The sequence below is a fragment of the Muscardinus avellanarius genome, assembly GCF_963383645.1.
Source record: "Muscardinus avellanarius genome assembly, chromosome: 10".
Taxonomy (NCBI): Eukaryota; Metazoa; Chordata; class Mammalia; order Rodentia; family Gliridae; genus Muscardinus; species Muscardinus avellanarius.
In genome coordinates, this window is record NC_137796.1 from 61,897,229 (window position 1) to 61,917,169 (window position 19,941).

The window sequence follows — 19,941 nt, forward strand, 5'->3', positions numbered from 1 at the left end:
TAAAAACAGAATGCTTGCCGGGTGTGATGGTGCATGCTTGTAATCCCAGTATTTGGGAGTAATTGTAATCCCAGTACTTGGGAGGCTGAGACAGGAGTTATCACTTGTAATCCCAGTGATAACCTCCTCCCTCAAAATTATATGTGAGCCAGGCGTGGTGGTGCACACTTTTTAATCCCAGCATTTGGGAGGCTGAGACAGGAGGTGGTGGTTTGCGGACAGCCTCAGCTTCTTAGTGAGGCCCTCCACAACTTAGTGAGACCCTGTCTCAAAATAAAGAATCAAAAATAGGGCAGGGGGTGTAGCTCGGAGGTAGAATGCCCCTGGGTTCCATCCCTAGACCCGCAAAAAAAAAAAAAAAAAAAAAAAAAGTCTCCAGAATCTACTCAAGGACAGTTTGTAATTGGTTTTGCTAGAATGGATATGAACAAAAAAAGTCTGGTCATTCATCAAATAACTACAAGCTCAAAATTATTTTAGGAACGTGAGCCGGGAGTGGTGGCGCACGCTTGTAATCCCAGCATTTGGGAGGCTCAGACAGGAGGATTGTGGGTTGCAGACAGCCTCAGCTTCTTAGTGAGACCCTCTGCAACTTAGTGAGACCCTGTTTCCAAATAAAGAATATAAAATAGGGCAGGGGGTGTAGCTCGGAGGTAGAATGCCCCTGGGTTCCATCCCCAGTACCGCAAAAAAAAAAAAAAAAAAAAAAAAAGAATAAAAAATAGGACTGGGGAGCTGATCATGGTGGCGCACGCTTGTAATCCTAGTACTTGGGAGACTGAGACAGGAGGATCCAGGTTTGTAGTTAGCCTCAGCTTAGTGAGTCCCTGTTTAAAAAAAAAAAAAGAAAAAAAAAAGAAAAAAAAAAGAAAAGAAAAGAAAAGAAAAAAGAAAAAAAAATGGAGCCGGGGTGTGGTGGCGCATGCTTATAATCCCAGCATTTAGGAGGCTGAGACCAGAGGATTGTACAGGTTCGAAGTCAGCCTCAGCTACTTAGTGAGGGTCTCAGCAGTTTAGTGAGACCTTATTTCCAAATAAAATATAAAATAGGTCTGGGAGTATAGCCCAGAGGTAGAAAGCTCCTGGGTTCCACCCCCAGCACCACACACACACACACACACACACACACACACACACACACACACACAAATAGGGCTGGGAGTGTAGCTCAGAGGTAGAATGCCCCTGGGTTCCACCCCCAGCACCACACACACACACACACACACACACACACACACACATACACACACACACAGGGCTGGGGGTGTAGCTCAGAGGTAGAATGCCCCTGGGTTCCATCCCCAGTACCACACACACACACACACAAAATTGGGGCTGGGAATGTAGCTGGGTGGTCGAGTGCCCCTGGGTTAAATCCCTAGTACTACAAAAAACAACAAAAACACGTGGCCTGTGAGAGGCACGATAACATTCGGTGGCTAGGCAAAAGGACCCTAAAACCTCCCCTTTTCTTGCCATCCAATCCACAAGCAGCTTCATTCCTGTCCTGCCCTATGAATTCCTCATGATTTGAGCCAAGTCTCAGCAACAAACGACAGGTCTCTCAACAAACACCTGTAATTCCAGTGTTTGTTTGCTGGTACCGGGGATTGAACACAGGGGCATTCTACCTCTGAACTACAACCCCAGCCCTTTTTATTTTGAAACAGGGTCTCATCATATCACTGAGGGTCTCACTAGGTTGCTGAGGCTGGCCTTGAACCTGTGATCCTCCTGTCGCAGCCTTCCAAGTACTGGGACCAGAGGTACACACATGCAATGGAGAAACCTGTCTAGTATCAGGAGAGATACAAGATGGAAATAAAGAATACTTCCAGGCTCTTTTAGGGGTGCACAGCACACCTGGAGGCCACACATTGGAGCTGAGTGAGGGAGCACATGGACACGGGGACTCATGAGACTTTTTTACAAAGGCTGTTGTACAAACAAGTTTCCAGACAAGTTTTTTTTCCTCTTTTTTTGTGGTAGTGAGGATTGAACCCAGGGGTGTTCTCTTAGCTATATCCCAGCCTTTTTTTTTTGTTGTTTTTGTTTTAAAACAATACCTCACTAAGGTATTACAAGTGTGGTGGCACACACTTGTAATCTCAGCGCTTGGGAGGCTGAGACAGGAGGATCACACAGGTTCAAAACCAACCTCAGCTAGTTAGTGAGGCTCTCAGCAACTTAGTGAGACCCTGTTTCCAAATAAAGTACAAAAATAGGTCTGGGAGTATAGCCCGGAGGTAGAAAAGCCTCTGGATTCTACACCCGGTACCACACACACACACACACACACACACACACACACACACACACACATAAAAAACCTCACTAGGTTGTTGAGTGTCTAAGTTGCTGAGTTTGGCCTTAAACCTGAGATCTTTCTGTTTTGACTTTCTAAGTATTGGGATTATATGCATGTGCCACAATACCTGGCTTAATGTTTTTGTTTTTGTTTTGCAGTAGTGGGGATGGAACCCAGGGGCATTCTACCTCTGAGCTACTTTTTATTCTTTATTTGGAAACAGGGTCTCACTGAATTGCAAAGGGCCTAAGTAGCTGAGGCTGGCCGCAAAATGCAATTCTGTCTCAGCCTCCCAAGTACTGGGATTAGAAGCGTGTGCCACCATGCCAGGCTTTAGTGGTGGGTTTAAAGCAGGCAGACACAGCTCCAGGAGGCTACAGATTGACTGTGATATAGATATTGTGGCCTCTGCAGTCCATGCAGGGTGTATGGGTAAGGAGGCTCTGGCAGGCTGTAGGAAGTTGTATGAGGCAGATATCTGGAAGGACCACATGAAGGAACTAGGAGGGGCAGAAGGACTGGAAATTGTGTTGAGGGTGACTGAGTCATGCTGGTGATTGGGAAAGTGCCACATAGTCAAAGTAGATGCCAGCCAAGCGTGGTGCATCCATGTGATACCAGCACTTGGGAGGCTGAGAAAGGAAGACATCAGGGTTGTGGCCAGTCTCAGCACCGTAGCGAGGCCCTCTGTTTGAAAATAAAAAATAAGCCGGGCGTGGTGGTGCACGCTTATAATCCCAGCATTTGGGAGGCTGAGACCAGAGGTTCACGGTTTGTGGACAGCCTTAGCTACTTAGTGAGGCCCTCTGCAACTCTGTGAGACCTGGTTTCAAATTAAAGAATAAAAAAGAATAAAAAATAGGGCAGGGGGTGTAGCTCGGAGGTCAAATGCCCCTGGGTTCCATCCCCAGACCTGCCAAAAAAAAAAAAAAAAAAAAAAAAAGCCAAGCCAGAGTGGTGGCCCATGCTTGTAATCTCAACATTCGGGAAGCTGAGACTGGAGGATTGCAGTTTGCGGACAGCCTCAGCTACTTAGTGAGGCCCTCCGCAACTTAGTGAGACTCTGTTTTAAAATAAAGAATAAAAAATAGGGCAGGGGGTGTAGCTCAGAGGTCGAATGCCCCTGAGTTCCAACTCCAGACCCGCAAAATAAATAAATAAATAAATAAATAAATAAATAAATAAAATAATAAATAAAATAAAATAAAATAAAAAGGATTGGGATGTAGCTCAGGGGTAGAACACCCCTGGGTTCAATCCCCAGTAAAACACACACACACACACACACACACACACACACACACACACACGGATCTTGCTCATTTGCATAGGATGGTCATGAACTCTAAGCTCAAGTGATCCTCCTTGCCTCAGGCTTCTGAGTAGCTGGGATTACAGGCTGTCTGTGAATGAGGCCAGCAAAAGTTTGACGAAATAAATGAAAGACACAGTTGGATGAAAGATTAAAGAGGTGAATGGATGGGAAAAAAGAAGAGGTAATTTTTTCCAGGAAGAACTTTGTGCAGACACTGGACTCCCCAAGCTCCGATAAAACAATTTATTATTAAAGTACAGTGGTGTCAATGGCAGGGGTTCCGCTGAGGGGCCCCAGCCTGCCTGAGAGTTGGGGAGTCTTCTCTGTTCACCTCAGCGGACGCTGGAGATGACGGCTGAGACCGCAGAGCGCTCCAAAGGAGAAACTTCACATTATCTGGAGGGCGATTCCGGATTCTGACAGTAGGCAGAACCCATGTATGTGGTCTAAAAAAGTGTCAGAGATGCACATTCACGGGGTTTTCTGGAAGCTCCTCTGTGATTAAGCCATGGGTGTTGAGTCACATTGCTGCTATTCCATTCTTTTATTTCAGTTTCAAACTACAAATGGAAAGCTCTGAAAAACAGAAATGGTGATTAGTGTCTCATTCACTCAAGAAACAGGGCACCCGACGGGGGACAGAGGCAGTGGACTTCTGTGTATGTTGTGGACGAACGGGGCTGAACTAAAGGAAAGCAGAGTCCAAGTGGGTGGGGAGAGGGACACCGGGAGAGAGGGGGGGATGCCAAAGGGACAGAGAGACTTGGGAACGCCTTGACGCTACATGCGGATAAATATGTTTGTACTGGGGATTGACCCCAAGGGCATTCCACTTCCGAGCTACGCCTCTAGTCCCTTTTGGTTTTTATTTTTATTTATTTATTTTTGCAGCACTAGAGATTGAACCCAGGGGCATTCTACCTCTGGGCTACACCCCCAGTCCTATTTTCATTCTCTGTTTTGAAACAGGGTCTCATTAAGTTGTGAAGAGCCTCACTAAATAGCTGAGGCTGGTCACGAACCTGGGATCCTCCTGTTTCAGCCTCCTAAGTACTGGGATTACAAGGATGTACCACCACGCCGAGCTTTGTTTTTTATTTTGAGAGAAGGTGTAAGTTGCTGAGGCTGGCCTTAAAACTGCAATCTTCCTGCCTCAGCCTCCCAGGTACTAGAAATACACCACCATACTCAGCTTGATGCTAGTGTGTGTGTGTGTGTGTGTGTGTGTGACTATAATTGAACTCAGGGGCATTCTACCTCTGAGCTATACCCCAACTCTGTTTTATTATTTATTTATTTAATTGGTGCACTGTATTCATACATCATAATGGGATAAAAATAATACTTTTGTAGACATACATGCACACATCGCCCAGTTAGCCCCTACCCGATCCCCACCCCGTTCCCTCCCCATCCCTCCTTCCCATACTTGGCTTAGTGGTTGACATCTAGTATTACAGCAATTTATCCAATATTAATGTTGATAATCTCACATAACAGTTTCATTTGTCTGATACCAAGCTTTTGATGACTTAAAGATAACATTTCAATATTTCTTTTTGCTTTCTTTCTTACCAGAGAATATTTCTTTCTTTTTCTTTTTTAAGGTGAAACTATCATATATTTATTTATTTTTCACAAAAAATCTATCCTAATATGGAATATGGACTCTAGATACCCAAAACGATCTCGAAAAAGAACAAAGCTAGAAGATGTATATTTTCTGATTTCAAACCATATAAAGCTACAATAATTGAAACAGTGTAGTACTGTTCTAAAGGCAGATATATAAACCATTGGAGTTAAATAAAAGCCTAGAGATAAATTCTTCCATATATTGTCAAGTTATTTTTGACAAGGTTTCCACGAACATTTGGTGGAGGAAATAATTATCTTTTAACTAAATATTGTTGAAAAATAATAATTACATGAAAAAGAATAAAATCGGACCCTTACCTAACTCCATATACAAATATTAACTCAAAATAGATAAATGACCTAAATATAAATCTTAAGACTATAAACTTTTAGAAGAAAATCTGGGTCATAAAACCTCACAACATTGAAATTGGCAGTGATTTCTTGGATATGATTTCAATGGCACAGGCAACAAAAGGGTAAACAAACTCCCTAAAAAATAAAAGCATATTGTATATCCAAAGACAATGTAAACAGAGTTAAAAGTTACTGATAGAATGGGATAAAATATTTCCAAATGCTATATCTGAAGGTATATTAGTATTCCAACTAGAAATCCTAAAAATTAGCAACAGTAAAAGCAAACAATACAATTTAGAGATAGGTAAAAGACTAACATGAATAATGAATCTCCACAGACAACCAATCTTATCCAACTCTGTTTTATTTTTAATTTTAAAACAGTATCTAAGTTGCTGAGGGTCTCATCAAATTGCTGAGGCTGGCCTGGAGCCTATGATCTTCCTGCCTCAGCTTCCCAGATTCTAGGATTACAGGTGTGTGCCACTATACCCAGCCTGGGGTGGGTGTGTGTGTGTGTGTGTGTGTGTGTGTGTGTGTGTGTGTGTGTGTTTTCCCCCCTGTGGTGCAGGGGATTGAATCCAGGTACATTCTACCTCTAAGATATACGCCCTGCCCATTTTTATTTTATTTTATTTGGTGGTACTGGGGATGGAACCCTTCTACCTCCAGGCTACATTCCCAGGCCTATTTTATATTTTATTTGGAAACAGGGTCTCTTAAGCCAGTGAGGCTGGCTTCAAACCTGCGCGATCCTTCTGTCTCTGCCTCCCAAGCGCGGGGATTACGAGCGTGCACCACCACGCCCGGCCCATTTTTATTTTTATTTGGAAACAGGGTCTCACCAATTTCCTGAGAGCCTCAGGAAGCTGCTGAGGCTGGCTTTGAACCTGTGGTCCTCTGTCTCAGCCTCACAAGTACTGGGATTATAAGTGTACGCCACCATGCCCCGCTTGATGCTATTTTTGAGGCTGTGAATCCAGTCATGCCTAAGGCTCTACCCTAGAATTTCCTAGTTATAACAGCCCATCAATCCAACATTTTTTTTTTTTTTTTTTTACAGCCAAACTGGGTTAGGTTTCAGTTACTTGCCCTTATTGGGGGCTAGAAGTTCAAGAGCCTGTGGAGAAACCAGCATCTGCTGGGAGCTGGCCCTGGGTACCAGGTTACCTCTGGGAATCGGTCCTTTGCAGGGACCTGGGTAGGGCTGGGGTGGGAGCAGGGGTGAGGGTGAGAGGAGTAATGTGCAAACGCTCCCACCTGATTCCACCTAGGGCACCATCTTCAGATGAAGGGGGTCATACGCCGACACCTGCAGAGTCTTCAATGGGGCTTCTAGATTGTTCCTCAGCACGGCGTAGGGTGGTTTCTCCTCGTACTTGAGGGCCATAACCACCTTCAGGTACTCCTTCAGGGTCTCTGTGGTCAAGACACCCCCCGGCATGGGAAAGGCCTGAGAGGTGCGCTCAACCTGGAACCAGTCAGGACACCACAGGGGCCTGGGGGTGTCACCAGCGATGCTGGTTGGGTCCGTGCCTCCTCTGGGCTGGCGCTCCCAGAGGCACTCAGCAGTTACTTTTTAATGCTGGGACAATGTCAAAGGTAGCACTGGGAGAAGGCACCATGAGCTCGAGTCCCAGTGCTCAAGTAGCTGTCGCCTCACAGCCAGCCTCACTCACAAGACCCCCACCAGTCCCCTGCCCTGTCCTGTTTTAGAGCAAATCCCAGGGCACACGTATTTAACGTGCATCTCTCAAACGAGGGTAGCAAACTCCTCCTGCAAACGATGGCGTGTGTATGTCTCTGCAGCACAGTTTGTGGAGCAGGGACGTAGCTTGGCTGCTGTCTGGCAAAAGTAGCTGCAAATGTCAGGGTAAGGAACGGACACGGCTGTGACTGTGCAAACTGCAGGTGAGTCTAGTGGACCTTGAAATCTCCTCCTCCTCCTCTGGTACTGGGGATAGAACCTAGGGGCAGTCTGCCTCTGAGCTACACCCCTAGCTAACCAGCCTGCCTGCCGCCCGCCCGCCACTCCCCCCCCCTCTCTCATTGTGGTGCTGGGGATGGAACCCAGGGCCATTCTACCTCTGAGCTACACCCCCAGCCCTAATTTTTATTCTTTATTTTGAAACTGGGTCTCTCTGAGTTGCAGAGGGCCTCACTAAGTAGTGAGGCTAGCCATGAACTGTGATCCTCCAGTCTCAGCCTCCCAAATGCTGGGATGACAAGCGTGCGCCACTACTCCAGGATCATTTTTTATTTTTTATTTGGAAAGAGGATCTCACCAAGTTCCTGAAGCTGCTTAGAATCTTTGATCCTCCAGTCTCAGTCTTCCAACTACTGGGATTACAGGCATGTGCCAGTATGCCAGCTTTCTTTTTTTTTTATTATTTCTTGTTCTCTTTTCCTCCTTCCTTCCCTCTATTTTATTTATTTATTGTTTATTATTTATTTTGCAGTACTGGGGATGGAACCCAGGGGCATTCTACCTCCGAGCTACACCCCCACCCCTATTTTTTATTCTTTATTTTGAAACAGGGTCTCACTAAGTTGCAGAGGGCCTCACTAAGTAGCTGAGGCTGGCTGCGAACCGCGATCCTCCTGTCTCAGCCTCTTGAATGTGGGGATTACAAGCATGTGCCATTATGCCCAGCTTTTTTTTTTTTTTTTTGGTGGTACTGGGGTTCCTTGGAAGCCCTTCTACCTCCGGGCCACACTCCCAGACCTATTTTATATTTTTTGAAACAGGGTCTCTTAAACCAGCTCGGCTGGCTACGAACCTGCGCGATCCTCCTGTCTCCGCCTCCCAAGCGCGGGGATTACAAGTGTGCGCCACCACGCCTGGCTTACGCCCAGCTTTTATTTATTTATTTTTTTTGTGGTACCAGGAGTTAAACCCAGAGTCATTACCTCTGAGCTACATCCCCAGCTCTACATTTTTTTTTTTTTTTTTTTTTGGTATGGGGGATGGAACCCAGGGACATTCTACCTTCGAGCTACTTACCCAGCCCTAATTTTAATTCTTTATTTTGAAACCGGGTCTGAGTTGCAAAGGGCCTCACTAAGTAGCCGAGGCTACCTGCGAACTGTGAGCCTCTGGTCTCAGCCCCCCAAATGCTGGGATTACAAGTGTACGGCACCATGCCCGGCCCCAGCTCTACTTTTTATTCTTTATTTTTTGGTGGTACTGGGTGTGGAACCCAGGGGCTTTTCTACCTCTGGGGCTACACTCCCAAGACTTATTTTATACTTTATTTGGAAAGAGGGTTTCACTAAGTTGCTAGAGCCTCACTAAGTAGCTGAGGCTGGCTTCGAACCTGTGCGATCCTCCTGTCTTAGTTTCCCAAGTGCTGGGATTACAAGCATGCACCACCACGCCTGGCTTTATTCTTTATTTTTAAACAGGGTCTCACTAAGTTGTAGAGGGCCTAAGTAGTTGAGGCTGGTGGCGAACCTGCAATCCTCCTGTTCTAAGCCTCCCAATCCCTTGTACTGGGATTATAAGTGTGCATCACCATGCCTAGCTCAGCTTTAATTATTTTATTTTATTTTATTTATTTATAATTTTTTTGGTGGTACTGGGGTTCCTGGAAGCCCTTCTATCTCCGGGCTACACTCCCAGACCTATTTTTACATTTTTTTATTTGGAAACAGGGTCTCACTAAGCTGCCCATGTTGGCAAGTGTGTTGACCTGTGACCCTCCTGTCTCAGCCAGGGACTTTAACTTTCTATGTCATTCATTTCAGTTTGGTTTCAATTACTGTGTAAGCAAACATTATACTGGCATTTAAACAAAAATGTAATAAAGAGCCAGGTTTGGTGGGGCATACCTGTAATCTGAGAGACTGGGAGACTGAGACAAGAGGATTGCAGGCTTGAGAGCAGCCTCAGCAAGCAGTGAGGCTCTCATCAACCTAGAGAGACAGTGTTTTAAAAGAAAAATAAGAGCCAGGTGTGGTGGCCCACTCTTGTGATCTCAGTACTTGGGAGGCTGAGACACAAGGATAGGGGTTTGTGGCCAGCCTCAGCTTTAGTGAAGCACTCCACAACTTAGTGAGACCCTGTTTCAAAATAAAAATTAAAAAACTGGGCTGGGGTGTAGCGCAGACGTAGAATGACCTTGGGTTAAATCCCCAGCACCACAAAAATAAAAAATAAAAAATTGAACAATTAAAATCGAAAATAGGCCTGGGGCTGGGCGTGGCGACGCACGCTTGTAATCCCAGCATTTGGGGGGCTGAGACCGGAGAGAACTGTGATTCGTGGACAGCCTCAGCTACTTAGTGAGGCCCTCCGCAACTCAGTGAGACCCTGTTTCAAATTAAAAAGAGAATAAAAATAGGGCAGGGGGTGTGGCCCGGAGATCGAATGCCCCTGGGTTCAATCACTAGTACCCCCCGAAAAAAAGCCTGTGTTTTCCAACTTGTCATTATTCAGAAACATGAGTATTTTGAAGAGTAGTGTTTTTCTGCGGTGTACACAGAATAGATAAGCAGTTTGAAAAACTCAGAGAAAAGGAAAAGGTGAAATGGTGTGGGGAGAGGTCAAGCAAGGTGACTTTCTGGTCCTGTCTGGGGCCTATTCCCTCCCCACTGGGGACGTACCTGAGTGCTTGATCCAGGGACCACAGAGTAGCAGCAGCAGCTCTGGGTTGTCCAGATACCTGAAAGGAAGCACGTGCTAAACATCTCTTAGGGAGAGAATAGTAACTTTTTTTTGGTACCAGAGATTGAACCTGGGGAGTGTTTTACTTCTGAGCTACACCCCCAGCCCTATTTTATTTTTTTATTTTGAAACAGTGTCTGGATAAGTTGCTTGGGGCTTCACTAAGTTGCTGAGACTGGCCTTTAACTTGTGATCCTTCTATTTCAGCCTCCCCACTACTGACATCGCAGGTGTGTGCCACAGCAAGGACAGCAACTATTTTTTGTACTGGAAAATTGTACCTAGGAATGTTCTATCTCTGAGATATATCCCCAGACCTTTTTATTTTGAAGCAGGGTCTCTAAATTGCCGAGGCTGGCCTCTCTCTGCCTCCCAAGTACCCAAGTACTGGGATGACAGGCATGTGCCACCACTCCTGGCTGGGCATGCTCTTTATTTTTGCAGTTTTATAACTTTATATCGTTATCAATGGTTAGTTTTCGTTCACGTTGACTGTAGATTTTTTTCTGTTTTGGGTGGTACTGGGGGTGGAACCCAGGGGCTTTTCTACCTCCAAGCTATACTCCCAGACCTATTTTATACTTTATTTGGAAACAGGGTCTCACTAAGTTGCTGAGAGCCTCACTCAGTAGCTGAGGCTGGCTTCGAACCTGCGTGATCCTCCTGTCTCAGCCTCCCAGGCGTGGGGATTACAAGCGTGCGCCACCACGCCCGGCTTGTAAATGACCAAAGTATAAAGTTTATTTGGTGAATCTTTATCCTCATTACGTTTTCTGGACAATTGCACATGAATACAATATGGAACATTCCTATTCCTTTGGCCCAGATGGCTTTGTTGAGCCTGGTATCAATGTGCACATCTGGAGTTCCCATCTCTTTCATGGCAAACTTCTGGGTCTCTGGTCTCTTTGAGTACCCGAGGGGCATGCTTCTTGAAGACCACTCCATGGACGTGCTTGTGAATACTAATGATGTAGAGTGGCTCTTCTTGCCACTCTTCTTTGCAGGAGCCTTTCTGCTGGGCCCAAGTTGGGAAGGGGGGCCTGTTCTTTAGAGTTAGTGTGAACCCTGAATCAATATATATGGAGCTACTGCTCCCAGGGGAGACAAAGCATTGGGTTCCTGCAATACTGTGGTCAATTTTTTTGGGGGGGGTACTGGGAATTAAATTTAGGAGCATTCTACGTCTGGGTTACATCCCGGCCCCATTTTATTTTATTTTTTACTTTGAAACAGGGCCTTGCTAAGTTGCAGAGGGCCTTGCTGAGTCTCTGAGGCTGGCTGTGAACCTGCAACCATCCTGTCTCAGACTTCCAAGTCCTGGGATTACAGGTGTGCCATTACACCTGGCCTCTGATCACATTTTCATCAACTGATCAATGCAAATAGTTGCTTTTTTAAAATTGCTTTTATTATCTTGTGACAGGGATGGGACCAGGGCCTCATTCATGTTGGGTGAGAGCTCTATCACTGAGATATGTCTCTAGCCCCATAACAACCTTGTTTTATGTAGGTTCCTGTTGGAAGACACTTTAATAAATATTGTTGATTCATTAGCTTTGAACTCATGGCAACCAGCACTCTAACTCATGCTTCAAAGGAGCTTTTCTAACACAGCCCATGATGGCCTGCTTGTGCTTGGGGACAGTAGCTGACACTTAAGGATTTGGCTGGGTGTAGACAGCCACTGTAGACAATCACTGACAGAACATAAAAATATAAAGAAAGTATCATTAAGTGGGCAGTGAGGAAATTTTTGGGGGAGGATTTGAAACCGCAGCATTCTACCTCTGAGCTATACTCCTAGCCCTTTCTTATTTTAAATTTTGAAGATGTGCTCAGGGCTCGGTCACCAGAAAGCCCTCCTGCGACACTTTCAGGCAGAGGGAATAAATCCCCTCCATGCCTGCATACCCCATGCTTAGGTTTGCTGAGCGCTAAAGCAGCCAGTGGAAGGGCTGAGGGGTGGGCAGTTCTGATCCCTCCCCAGCAATAAAGGAACCAATAAGCCAATGCACAAGCAATAACACAAGAAAGTTATGCTGTTGGCAGTTGTAATGTGCATAATCAATCTGCCGTGTGTCCCTGTGAGAAGCAGGGACCACATCAACTCTTGTCTGTGTTGCCCCGCAGAGGCTTGCAGGCCACAAAACCTGTGAGAACTGAAATCTACTACATATTCATTCATTCCATCACATATTAAGAAATGAATAAGTAGCTAGACATGGTGGTGCATGCCTGTAATCTGAGTACTTGAAAGGCTGAAACTGGAGGATTGCAGGTTCAAGGCCAGCAATTTATCAAGGCCCTCAGCAACTTAATGAGACCTTATTATTACTATTTTTTTTTGTGGTACCGGGGGGGTGGAATCCAGGGGCTTTTCTACCTCTGGGCTAAACTCCCAGACCTATTTTATACTTTATTTGGAAACAGGGTCTCACTAAGTTGCTGAGAGCCTCACTAAGTAGCTGAGGCTGGAACCTGTGCGATTTGAACCTGTGCGATTTGAACCTGTGCGATTCTCCTGTCTCAGCCTCCCAAGTACTGGGATTACAAGCATGAGCTACCATGCCCAGCTGATCCCTAGCTTAAAACACACACACACACACACACACACACACACACACACACACACACACACACACACACACACCCTGAATGAATGGAAGGACAAGTCAGAGCACCAGAAAATGTGCATGGCACAGTAGTGCTACCTAGTGGTCCTTCCTGTTACTGCACCAAGTCACCAACAGGCTGAGCTGGGAGCCAGCAGGGCTTCTAAGAGGACACCATCAACAATGGATGTCCTTCCTCAGTGGACATGGGCAACAGCTAGGGCTCATGGGATTCCCATGCCATCACTGATATTAAAGTGACCGCTATCACCTATCTCACTCACTCTACGCCATGTTGGCGAGGGCAGACCTTGTCTGTGAAGCGCACTGCGTCTGTCTAAAGTCTCTCGTAGGGCTGGAGATACAGCTCAGTGGTATAGCACTTGACTAGCGTATATGAAGCCCTGGGGCCCATACCCCAGTTCCACAAAAAATAATATAAAGTCTTTTGTAAAGGGGAAAGTAGGAGAGATGTGAAATAGTGATGTGTGTGTTCTTTGGAAATAGAGGAAGTGGGGGGAGGAGGAGAGAGTTCTGTCCAGGGCTTTTTATTTGATTTTTTGGTGGTACTGGGGTTCCTGGAAGAAGCCCTTCTACCTCCGGGATACACTCCCAGACTTATTTTTATGTTTTTATTTGAAAACAGGGTCTCTTAAGCCAGCGGGGCTGGCTTTGAACCTGCGTGATCCTCCTGTCTCTGCCTCCCAAGCGCGGGGATTACAAGCGTGCGCCACCACGCCCAGATCTATTTTATTAATTTTGTGTCTGGTACTGGGGATTGAACCCAGGGGCATTCTACCTCTGAGCTACTACTCCAGTCCAATTTTATTTTTTATTTATTTGTTTTTGTGGTACTGGGGATTGAACCTGGGGCATTCTACATCCAAGCCACACTCCTAGCCCTACTTTTTTTTCCTGTGGCACTGGGGGTGGAACCCAGGGGCTTTCTACCTTGGGCCTATACTCTGAGACCTATTTTCTATTTTATTTGGAAACAGGGTCTCACTAAGTTGATGAGAGCCTCACTAAGTAGCTGAGGCTGGGTTTAAACATGTGCGATTCTCCTGTCTCAGCCTCCCAAGTACTGGGATTACAAGCATGTGTCACCATGCCTGGCTTTATAGCCCTACTTTTTTTTTTTTTTTTTTTTTTTGGTGGTACTGGGGTTCCTAGAAGCCCTTCTACCTCCGGGCTACACTCCCAGACCTATTTTTTACATTTTTTAATTTGGAAACAGGGTCTCCTAAGCCAGCGCGGGCGGCTGGCTTCGAACCTGCGCGATCCTCCTGTCTCTGCCTCCCAAGCGCGGGGATTACAAGCGTGCGCCACCACGCCCGGCGATATAACCCTACTTTTAATTTTAATTTTTCTTTTTTTTTTTGCGGTACTGGGGATGGAACTCGGGGGAACCCCACCTCTGAGCTACACCCCCTGACCCATTTTTTTTTTTTATTTTGAAACAGGGTCTCACTGAGTTCCAAAGGGCCTCACTAAGTAGTAGCTGAGGCTGTTTTTGAACTGCGATCCTCCTATCTCAGCCTCCCAAATGCTGGGATTACAAGCATGCACCACCACGCCTGGCTAATCCTTATTTTTATTTTTTTATTTTTTTAATTTTTTGGTGGTACTGGGGTTCCTGGAAGCCCTTCTTCCTCCGGGCTACACTCCCAGACCTATTTTATATTTTTGAAACAGGGTCTCTTACGCCAGCGCGGCTGGCTTCGAACCTGCGCGATCCTCCTGTCTCCGCCTCCCAAGTGTGGGGATTACAAGCGTGCGCCACCACGCCCGGCAAATCCTTATTTTTAAACAGGGTCTCACTAGGTTGATGAGTATCTCACTACTTGCTGAGGATGCCCTCAAACTTGCAATCCTCCTATCTCAGCCTCCCAGTACTGAAATTACTGGTGTGTGCCATTTCCAATTTTATTTTTATTTTGAAGCAGGGTCTCGCTATGATGAGTCTTACTACTTGCTGAGTTTGTCCTTGATCCTGGGATCCTCCTGTGTAAAGCTCCCAAGTAATGGGATTACAGGTGTGTACCACCACACCCAGCTATGTCTCACTAAGTTGTGAAAGGGCTCACTGAGTTGCTGAGTGTGGCCTCAAACCTGTGATCCTACTGTCTCAGCCTTCCAAGTACTGCGATTATAGGTGTGAAACCATGCCTGGCCTAATTTTTTAATTTTTTATGTTTGTTGTACTGGGGATGGAACCTAGAGGGTTCTACCTCTGAGCAACACCCCCAGCCCTATTTTTTGTTCTTTATTTTGAAACAGGGTCTCACTGAGTTGCAAAGGGCCTAAGTAGCTGAGGCTGTCCACGGACCACAATCTTCCTATCTCAGCTTCCCAAATGCTGAGATTATAGTTTTGTATCATCATGCCTGGCCTTTATTTTTGAAATAAAGTCTTGCTAAGTTGCTGAGAGCCTCACTAAATTGCTGAAGCTAGTCTCAAACCTGAGATCCTCCTGTCTTGGTCTTCCAAATACCGGGATTAGGGGCATGCACCACCATACCTGCCTGTCCTGTCTTATAACTACTGTTGCTAATCCCATACCATGTCTAATTTATAAATTAAACTTTATCATAGGTATGTATGTATAGGAAAAAACACAGTATATATAGGGTTTGGTACTGTCTGTGGTTTTAGGTACTAGAATGTAGATAAAAGGGGCTACTATAGTACTACAATCAAGTTGAGCATACACAGGGCTACCATCTATCATTCAAGGACACAGATGTCTCTAAGTAAAACTGATTTAGAGCCTGGTGTGGTGGCGCAAGTTTGTAATCCTAATACTTGAGAGACTGAAACAGGAGGATTGCAGGTTTGAGGACAGCCTCAGAAAGTAGTGAGACTCTCATCAACCTATTAACACCCTGCTTCAAAAAAGAATTAAAATACAATAGGGCTGGGGTGTATCCCCAGTAATATAATACACACACACACACACACACACGCGCGCACAATTCAAGAGTCAGAGATAGCAAGCTCAGTGATATGCAATGATGTGGTTGTGTTGAAAAACAGCAGAGTGAAAAGAGCCAGAAACAGAAGAAATTCAGAGCAGAACATAATTTATGCAAATCACACACACAACACACAAATATAAGCAAACGTATAGCCGGGCGTGGTGGTGCACGCTTGTAATCCCCGCGCTTGGGAGGCTGAGACAGGAGGATCACACGGGTTCGAAGCCAGCCTCAGCTACTTAGTGAGGCTCTCAGCAACTTAGTGAAACCCTGTTTCCAAATAAAATATAAAAAAGGTCTGGGAGTATAGCCCAGAGGAAGAAAGCCTCTGGATTCCACCCCCAGTACCACCAAAAAAAAAAAAAAAGAGTAGAATGTATCTAAGCAAACATATTAATAGAACATATATTAACGAGAGACCCGCTTGCTAAGAGCGGGGACGCATGGCAGCCTCGATGCTGCTCCCTGGAGAGCTCGCCCCTTCCTGCTGTGCACCTTCCCACGTAACCCTGGCTCCTGGGGCATCAGAGGACAATTTCCGAGTCGGCCCCCAGGTCTGTGTTTCCATCTGGACTTCACTCCTGCACTTCAGATGTCAACAGCCAGCTACCTCCTGGGCATCCCTCTTAGATAACCCCTGGACAACTGTCATCTGTCATCTTCCATATCTAAACTAGACCCTAATCCAACCCCTGGACCCTCAGTGCTTCCCTGTGGCCGGCTGTCCGCAGGCCTTAGTGTTGAATCGCCGAGCAGCCTCAGCCTGTCTCCCCCTGGTCTTGATGCTGAACCTACACCCCAGCACAGCTCTTCCTTGGTGGCCAGCCACCCGCTGTCCTCGGTGACCAACCACAGTGCGGTGGCACTTCCTGGGGTCCTTGGTGCCAAATTCCACAACCAGCACTTCCCACAGCTTAGCTTCCTACTGTCCTAGGTGTTGAACCCCACAGGCCTAGTACAATTCTTCCTTCTGTGGTCAGTTGAATGATTAGTACAAGGGGCAGGGCATGGAGTTTTTCCATGTAGAGGGGAAGGCACTGATACTGGTGGTATGGAAACTGGGTGGCTGGTGGTGCTGGATACTGAGCCAGAGCCCGGGCCTGACCTGCTTAGGCTGGCCACATGTCCGTGGGCACTGGATAATCCCTGGTGTCCTACACATGATGATCAGGAGGCCTTGTGCTAAGCGCTGCGTGTACCTGACTCCCCTGTATAGTCCCACAGCCCTGCGAAACGAGTGCTAATTATATAACATCTCAGAGAACACAGAGGCGCACAGAGGCCAAGCTGCTCATCCGGCACCCCACAGTAGTTAGCTAGAATCCAACCTCAGGTGGTGTGGCCCGGAGCCCATGCGTCCTCCACCGTGGAAATGGAGAGCAGAGTGTGTACCTGAGACTGCAGAGGCTGGCTCTGTGGGATCCTGTCCCCTCCTCCCTGCTCCCTACCGGGCCCTGAGCTCCTCACCCATCTACAGGGTGCCAGGCCCCTGCAGGCTTCTGCTGACCCTCAGACTCACTTCTGTTTCTCCTTCATGATATCTTCAGTGTTGGGAAGGAACTTCGTCCAAGGAAGAAGTCCACAGCGCCATTTCAACATACAGTAGCCCAGGGTCTGGAGGTCACTGCGACGGGAGGGCCCTGGCAAGGGAGGAGAAGAGGTGACAGTTCAGTCTGGATGCTCACTTACATTCCGCCCCTTTCCTCGCTCCCTCTCTTTCTGGTACTGGGGGTGGAACCCAGGGGCCTTCTACCTCCAGAATATACCCTCAGCCCTATTTTATTTTTTATCTGGAAGCTGGGTCTAAGTTGCTAAGAATGCCTTTGAACCTGTAATCTTCCTGTCTCAGCTTCCCAAGTATGGGGATTACAGACTTGTGCTACCACATCCGCCTTCCTTTCTCTTACACACTCAATATTCAGCCACAGAGTCACATCCACCCACCTATGCAGTCTTCACTCCCCAGTGTCCTCTCATTCTTCCCATCACTCTCACTCACCTATTCCTTTACCCCTCTTTCACTAGCCCATTCACCTGTCTTCTCATTTATTTTATATTTTGGTACTGGGCATTGAACCCAGAGGCATTCTATCTCCAAGCTACATCCTTTTTATTTTGAGGCAGGGTCTCATTAAATTTCTGAGGCTAGCCGGACGTGGTGGTGCATACTTGTAATCCCAGCATTCAGGAGGCTGAGACAGGAGGATCATGGTTTGCAGATGGCCTCAGCTACTTAGGCCCTTTGCAACTCAGTGAGACCCTGTTTCAAAATAAAAAATAAAAAATAGAGCTGGGGGTATAGTTTTGAGGTAGAATGCCCCTGGGTTACATCCCCAGTACCCCCCCCCACACACACACATAGTGTTTGGGAGGTATTCTCAGAGGTAGAATGCCCAGCGCACGTGCGCAGACACACATGCACACACACACAAAATGTCCTGGGCTGCCTTCCTTTTCTGCATACTTCCCTCAGGAGCTGATTAACTCCTGAGACTCCAGAGATGTGGTAGCCAATCACCCCCTCAACTGTCCCTCCTAATATCTGAGGCAACTCTCACCTTGCCTAAGACAAGATCTCTTTGGGATCTCTACACCAGATCCCAAATCCCAACCTCTGGAACACAGAGATTCCCTGTCTAGCAGCTGCTGTCCGTGGTGCTGAATCCAACGCCCTCCCATTGCCCAGTGCTAGCATCTTGCTGTTCCTGGTGCTGAACTCAAGATTCACAGCTCCTTTTGTGGCCAGGACATGGGTCCATGATTCTGATCCTTACCATGGCATCCTAACGCCTCTCCTGTGTTTGGCCGTCTGCTGCCCCTGGTTGTGAACCCCCTTGTATGAGCCCCCTTGTATGAGAAGCATGTCTCATGGTCCTGAGCCCCTGTGTCCTCTTACCACATCCCTTATGTAGGTCCATGCTAATGAACTCGAGGTCCCCCTCATGTGGCCTTCTGCTGCCTTCTGAGTAGGCCACGTGTCTGCCACTTGGGCAATAGCGGAAGGCGAAGCCATAGCCCACCAGGGTCACCTGTAGACGTGGGGAGAAGCCATACATATCGGAGGTTAGAAGCATAGACTCTGGAATCAGAGATTCCCCTCGTGGGTGTAATGTGAAACGACCCTACCATATAGATGACAAATTTTAACTTCCAAAACTAAGCCACGCTCATAGTACAAATGCCAAATGATATGGAAAAGCATGAAGTGAACAGAAGGCAAACCAACAGCTCTGCTTCTTTCGGCCCAGGAACCTGCTACCCAGAACTAACAATTAGTAACAGTTGGTTATGCATTGTTACAAATGGCCTGCTTGCTTGCTTTGCTTTGCTTTCTTTCTCTCTCTCTCTCTCTCCCTCCCTTTCTTCTTTCTTCTTTCCTTCCTTCCTTCCTTCCTTCCTTTCCCTTCCCTTCCCCTCCCCTCCCCTTCCCCTCCCTCCCTCTCTCCCTCCCTTCCTTCCTCTTGTCCTGGGGATTAAACCAGGGGCAATCTACCTTTGTGCTAGACCCCTTTTCCTCTGCATTAATTTTTTATGTTTTGCAGTACTGAGGATTAAACCCAGGAGCATGATTTCATGTCTTATTTGGAAGCAGGGTCTTACTAGGTTGCTGAGAGCCTTGACAAGTTGCCGAGGCTGGCTTTGAACCTATGATCCTCCTTTTTCAGCTTCCTAAGTACTGGGATTACAAGCATGCGCTACCATGCTCAGTTAACCCAGGGGCCAAGCTACACCCCCAGCCTTATTTTTTATTCTTTATTTTGAAACAGGGTCTCACTAAGTTGCAAAGGTCCTCACTAAGTAGCTGAGGCTGGCTGTGACTTGGAATCTTCCTGTCTCAGCCTCCCAGGTACTGGGATTACAAGTATACACCACCATACCCAGCTGAAAGTTTTTTTTATTTTGAAACAGGGTCTTGCTAAGTTGCTGAGAGCCTCACTATGTTGCCGAGGCTGCCCTTGAGCCTACAATCCTTCTGTCTCAGCTTCCCAAGTACTGGGATTACAGGCATGTGCCACTACACCTGTTCTATTTTATTACAATTGTTAATCCTCTACCATGCC

General features: G+C 46.6%; 1 protein-coding gene across 1 annotated transcript in view; it reads right to left on the reverse strand.

Moving 5' to 3' along the window:
• Positions 1 to 6,891: 6,891 nt before the first annotated feature.
• The window catches only part of VRK3 (VRK serine/threonine kinase 3), a gene marked incomplete at both ends in the record, with an annotated part of 29,936 nt that continues 16,886 nt past the window's right edge, over positions 6,892 to 19,941 (reverse strand). Inside the window, 4 exons of the mRNA XM_080703684.1 lie at positions 6,892 to 7,040; positions 10,227 to 10,285; positions 17,400 to 17,520; positions 18,777 to 18,909. Coding sequence (XP_080559810.1) covers positions 6,892 to 7,040; positions 10,227 to 10,285; positions 17,400 to 17,520; positions 18,777 to 18,909 — 462 coding nt within the window. The remainder of the gene's footprint in view (positions 7,041 to 10,226; positions 10,286 to 17,399; positions 17,521 to 18,776; positions 18,910 to 19,941) is intronic.